Raw genomic sequence first — 6,236 nt, 5'->3', positions numbered from 1 at the left:
TTCCAGTGATGGTTGGACACCTGAGTGCTAAACAACTAATTGATCTTTGGATTATTAATATCTTCAGAGGAAGGAAAGGCACCCTGCAGCTCAATGTCTTGAAAATTGTTCTCAGTTGATAAGATACCCTTACATTTCTCTTCTCCCTGGCTATTCATTTCATCTTCAGATTAAGAAATGTTACATTTCCAGAAGGGGTTAAGTATGCTTCAGGAAGGCTTACAGCTCTGCGGGGAGAAGCCTGGATAGTTAGAGATGAGGCTTTTGAACACCTGCAAACCACACACAGAATTGAAGCTTCTCTCTGACTCCTCAACTGAGCACTACAATTATTAGCTCTTCTGTAAAAGGGTAGGCATCCTTTTTTTGGCAGTGTTTGAAAGATTTATTCATCTGTTGGTATCATTGTTGATAAGTGAATCTTCTATCCCAGTAAGGTTACCAAGGAGCTGAACAGGAGATTTCAGGCACCTGTCACCCTGATGTTTCTTACCTGGTTTTGGTGTCCTCTCCTCTCTGACCTGGTACTTGTAAGGGGTCCAAAAATTTATCAGAGTTTGTTTTACTTTGAGGAGCATGGACTTTAGAGTCAAATGTTGCACAGCCTGGTGTCATGACAAATATTTCGCCTTAGTAGGTAATTCCTTAAACTTCAAGTAGCTATTTGAAATCAGAGAAGCAGGAGGAGGGGAAGGAAGGGAAATGGTAAAAACACCGCCTACAATATCTTCCAGACAATGCAAGGGTATTCTGCAGTAATTAGGGGTGTCCTTTAAAATCTCACCTTAAAATGAGCTCCTTATTGGAAAAAGCAACAAGAAAGTCTTCAGAAGTAGCTGAAATGCTTCTGCTTGCTAGGAAAGCCCAGTTGTAGAAGCAGTGGGGGAGTGGAGGCAGGGAGTGTTTTCTCTGACCATAACAGCTCCATCAAACACAGTATCACCCCAGTAATGATTCCCATGCATAAGTCATGCAACTTTGTCCCAGAAAGGACACAAAGAAAAGCAGCACTACAGTCTCTAAGATGCTTTCATTCTCTGTGAAATTTACTATGGGTGGTTGGATTCATCCATCCGTTTGCATGCGTCTTTGACTGATGCATCATGCTGGATGCTTTAGGCACACACTAATTAGTAGAACAAATAGAAAACCCTGAGGATGCCCATGCTTAATGACACTGCCCATATTCTTAAACATCCCTACAACAAATTACTCATTTCATGGCTGTAGGCAGTGCAAGTTAATTTATCTGTATCAGTTGCCAAGTGGAAGCATTCACTTTTAACCAGACACACTGCATTGTACCTTCCCAGGAAACTTCCCAACACAAGCTTTTGAACATAAGAGAGAAGCTGGAAGAAACAGACCAGTTTGGGGAGGAAAAAAAGTGATACAGGATGTATGGAAAGAGTTAACACATTTGGCGGAATTAGTTAACTTATAGCTTGATACTGTGTAAAAGCAAAAAAGGCTGTGAAGAGGATTTGAAGCCCTCTTAGGAGCTTTGAGTTAGAACCAGAACTGTGGCTCAGAACAACAGTGGGTTGTGCAGAAGTGCGTGCAGTTCCTGCTGTAAATGCTTCACTCAGGTAATTGCTTTTCAATCAATCTTAGCAAAAGAAATGAGAAGTCAAGTATGGAGAATGAAGCAAATTCGCAGGTGTCTTGTGCCAGTGTGGTTATAGCTGTCATTTTCAGTTGCATATTGGTTTGTTTTTCTTCACTGACAAAGTTGATGGAGGAACTTGGAAAAAGTGAACCTTGTTCTCATGAAATGAATGAGCTGAGCCAAGCAGTCAAATGATACCCAGGAGTCCATGACGTTATTGAGCTGTAGTCACTCATTTAATTATCTAAATGAACGTGGGTCTTTGGATGGATGTAACTAACCTGTGTATAACTAGGGGAGGGGAGCAGTGAAGGGAAAGGGTGGACATTACTGATAGTTCTCCATTTGTTAAAGAGCTGGATGAGGCTAGTTCTTAACCTGATGTGTGTTGAATGTGTATTTTGAGGTTGTGCTTGCTCACATACTTGCTAAATGCCTAAAGACTACTGCAGTACAAACAGACTTGCAGTACTGAAGTGCTAAGAAAGCAATCTTTCAGAAAGCGAAATGTTCAGCATCCTTACAGAGAAGCCCAATGGAGGAGCGCCTTTAGCTGGCAAGCAGCACTAGTTTGTTGCTGAACAACTTGGAAAGGTCAGTGTGGAACCCCAAGTGGTTACAACCAGGGTTTCAACACTGGCGCGGCTCCGAGCTGCTCACTATTTGCTGCACTTCTTTGGGAGCTGCGTTTCAGCGCGGTCGAACGCCGCTGCCCCGCCTCGGCAGAGAGGAAGGGCTGAGGTCGGGTGGGTTCGTGCCACTAGAGCATCTCGAGACATTCGGGTGCCGCAGGGCTCTGCCTCTGTCCCGTGCAGCGCTGCCCCGAGGGTTGGGCTCACTTGTGCCGTCAACTTCTCTCGTGTATGTGGCTGTGTCGCCTAGCGGTCGCTGCGGCTCTCCGCTCCCTGTAGCAGTCAGCACGCCGCTGCCGGTCGCTGAATTCCCACGGTCGCTGCGCTGAGCGGCGGTGGCGGCCGTGGGGCGATGCGCTCCGTCCCATCCTGCGCTCGGTTCCCGCAGTCCCGGACGGCAGCGCGGGGCCGCCCCGCGCCGTACGGAGGCAGCGCTTCGCCGGGAGCTGGGAGAGAGTCGGCTCCGTGCTCCCGCCCTCCTCCTTCCCTCCGTCTCTCCCTCCCTCCGTCCTCGGCTGCCTCCTCCCGCGCTGTCCCCCTCCCCGCCTCTCCCCTCCCCTCTCCGCGCCGCAGCCTCCCCCGGGCCGCCCGGCGCTGCCCGAGCTGTGCGGGCGCCGAGGATGGCAGCGCGGTTGCGGCCCCTGGCCCTGCGGCTGCTGGCGCTGACCTTCCCATTGGTGGCGAGGGGCTTCTCCGACGAGACCCTGGAAAAAGCCGCTAAATCCGAAGGCTACTGCAGCCGGATCCTGCGAGCCCAGGGCACCAGGAGGGAAGGGTACAATGAATTTAGCCTGAGGGTGGAGGGCGATCCGGAATTCTACAAGCCTGGAAACAGTTACCGCGGTAAGTTGGCCGTCCCCTCCTTCTGATAGCAGCGGGAACGGGCTGGGCTGGACAAGTGTCCGCGAAACTACGGCGAGTCCCTGCCTGTCAGCTCCCCATCCCTCCCGGCGTGCGACTGCGTGGGCTCAGGCAGGGTAACGTGCTCCCACGCGTTACTTTATTGGGGATGCTTTGATGACAAGTGAGAGCGAGTTGTGTTTCACGGCATCGCTTTCTCTCCCAAGCACCAACTCGATATCAGGAGGAATTTCCTTTCTTTTATGAATTCTCTGCTCTGCCCTAGTGCAGTGTTACAAGTTGATGGGATACAAAACAAGCTTTTCCCCCGCTCGCCCGCTTCTGTTGGATTTCCTTCTACCCCTGCAAATGCAAGTGTAGCAAGGGGAAGCTTCACCATCCAGCAGAAAGGAGAGGGAACTTGGAGCTGGTTGTTCTTGCCCTGGAATGTGAATGTGAATATAATGAGTTAGCATATGGGCAAACAGTGATGCAGCGTGCTGCCAGCTTCCCACATTTTCCACTTCTGTTTATCCCCCCCCCCCGTTTGTTTGTTTTTTTTTCCTGGAAAAATGAACAGATGGCTCAAACAGGAAAGAGGCAGGGGAGACTCTGCTGATGACCACTCTAAATAAGAGATGGGGACACTCATTCTCTGCTGTGCATTTCGCATACAGTGCTTGAAATTAACTTCCTAAGCACACTTCAGCATATTCTTCTAATTAGTAGAATAAAGGCAGGTTTTAACCACTTTTCCTGTCTCTGCATATAACCCCTTTGGAAACAAACCTTCTTGGAATACTCTTTTAGCTGCATGTTTTAAAGTACTCTAGGAGGAGATCGGAGCTTTCTATGTACCATAGTCTGTCTCTTTTATGGGCAAAATGAATGGTTTCTTGGGGAAATCATCACTTTGGAAACTGGGCTTTGAGAGTTTCTTCTAAACATTTCTCCTGACCTTCCTTAGAGACTGTGTTAAGAGCAGTGTTTTCCCATTGCACGGACATGGGAGTATTAGTACAGGTAGGGAGAGAAAAGCATATGCGTGGCATAAGCGTTGTGTTCTCTTAAAGAATAGAACAAATATCTGCTGCATTGATGAGCTTGTTTGGAGCATTAGGCTGCAACTTTGTGTGATTTGTGATTCATATATATATATATATCAGTTATTAAGGATATATATATATATATATCCTTAATGTGCTCTGAGGAAACACGAGTTTCCCACCACCCAGTTAACTGCTCCAGGCATTAGGGTTAGTGCCTGAGTCTGAAAGACTCCACGCTGCGTGTCACCTGGATGTATCTAGCAAGCAGGATGAAATAGGTGACAAGTTCTCTGACAGTGACAGATGCGTTTGTGTTCTTGGGGAGCCTGAGAATGTACATCTGTGAAAGCATTCCTGGATATTTTCATTTGCCTGCCAAAGAGTTTTCTATTCCATGGGAACGTAGGGGTGAGGGAAGTCCCAGGTTTCTCGGCAGGACTAATGGTGTGGGTGTATTAGGGCTTGATGTTAGGAGGCCGTTCAATACAGTAATCGCATTAGTCTGTTGCAGTGTCCCATTCAGGGATGCTTTCTGAATGGTTGGAAGAGCATAAGTAAATGTTGCTTAATATATGTTACTCGTGGTAATAACTAAAACTGACAGCCTTACAGAAAGTTTTAAGAGCTTGTTCTGTAGTACAACTCATGCTATACTGCTGTTTTATCGAAAGGTTAGAAAATCAAACAAAATTTGTCACTGTAGCACACCTGTGATGGTTTTACCTGCACATAACTAGATATACTACACTGTAGAAGATTCACACAACCTCAGCTGAGTTGGAGCCAGATCTGCCTGTTTCCATGGCCCCTGTTTGATCTAATGCAATCTGGATCCTTGGCACATTCCCTAGTGGGCTCCCAGAATAAACCAGGATTTCTGCAGGGAGGATATAATGGAGGAATGAGCTCTGTGTATGAATCACATGCTCCACCAAACGGGTGGCACAGGGCATCCATGGGCTGTGGGTTGACGTGGTGGTGCAGTGGGATACAGGAGACCATGGATCACTGCTCCTTGTTGCCTTTAGGAAAGCTTCAATAGCTTTCCTGTGGTTACTCACCTTTAGATCAGCAGGGGTCTGTTTGGGCGTGCTGAAATCTTGCTCTTCATCTCAGTGGGGCACTAGGAGTAGAAAATGGTCCTAATCATGCAGTCATTTCTGTATATATGTGTGCACCTCCTCTGGACCCCAAAAATGGGTAGCAGCAAGCAGACATAAGTAAGGACACTTGCTGCTGTCACAGGTGATGCAGAAGGCGGCAGTATGCTAAGGAGCCACCCTTCTATCCTCCCCCATGTGCAAGATGAGAGTGATGGGCCTTGGGCTTTTACCCTGAAGGATGGTGACCTGACAAGTTCCTAGAATCTTGTTTGGGGCACAGCCTACAAGTGGTCTTTTCCTGTACCCCTAAGGAATGTTGTGGGTCTTATTCTTTCTATATATTCCTTCTGCCCAATGTGCAATTTGTGTTTTCTTCAACAAGCCCTGTGTAAATGTCTGAGTGCTTTTCAGGTGTCTCAAGTTGCGGATAGAAGTAAATATTAGAAGCATACCTGCATTGGCTGCTATCTGTGCATCTGGCTCATGCAGCGTGCTGCAGGGCAGGTGTGGGGGTCAGTGTGCTGCCCCAAACCCAGGGGCTCTGAGCACCCCACTGCTGGCTGGGGGCATGGGGGAGAGCATCGAGTGTGTGTGCACGGTGTGAGGGAACTGGGGATCTGCCGGGGGCTGGGAGTCGGGGGGGAGAGAGATGGAGGCAGACAAAAGGACCTGGTCCCTTTAAAGTGCAGTCCTCAACTTTGTGGTTTAAGGGATCGTTACTGGAAGTTCTCATTGTTCGGTGAGCGCTAATGAACGTAAGCGCTGTGGGAGGGATTCTCAGCTGTTCTTTCAAATGGCACAAACGGAGTTGAGCCCGAGGAGGACTTTCAGCTCTTGTGCAACGCGGAGCCGCTATCTCTTGTGAAAACCGGCTGCGGTCCGGCGGCTCCGAGTGCAAAGCAAGCTGCGGTTTGCCTGCTGGCACTAGCGCTCCGCAGCCAGTAAGGGCAGGTATCCCTGCACCGCGGGGCTGGGGCAACCGGCAGAACTGCTTTAAGCCAGA

General features: G+C 48.5%; 1 protein-coding gene across 1 annotated transcript in view; it reads left to right on the top strand.

Moving 5' to 3' along the window:
* Positions 1 to 2,578: 2,578 nt before the first annotated feature.
* SPON1 (spondin 1) overlaps positions 2,579 to 6,236 on the top strand; it is a 163,565-nt gene continuing 159,907 nt past the window's right edge. Inside the window, 2 exon segments of the mRNA XM_015863517.2 lie at positions 2,579 to 2,773; positions 2,775 to 3,084. Of these exon segments, the coding sequence (XP_015719003.2) occupies positions 2,594 to 2,773; positions 2,775 to 3,084 (490 nt within the window). The 5' untranslated portion in view covers positions 2,579 to 2,593.

The sequence above is a fragment of the Coturnix japonica genome, chromosome 5 (assembly GCF_001577835.2).
Source record: "Coturnix japonica isolate 7356 chromosome 5, Coturnix japonica 2.1, whole genome shotgun sequence".
NCBI classification, from domain to species: domain Eukaryota; kingdom Metazoa; phylum Chordata; class Aves; order Galliformes; family Phasianidae; genus Coturnix; species Coturnix japonica.
Note: the sequence above shows the minus strand (reverse complement) of the source record. Positions and strands in the feature narration are given on the sequence as shown.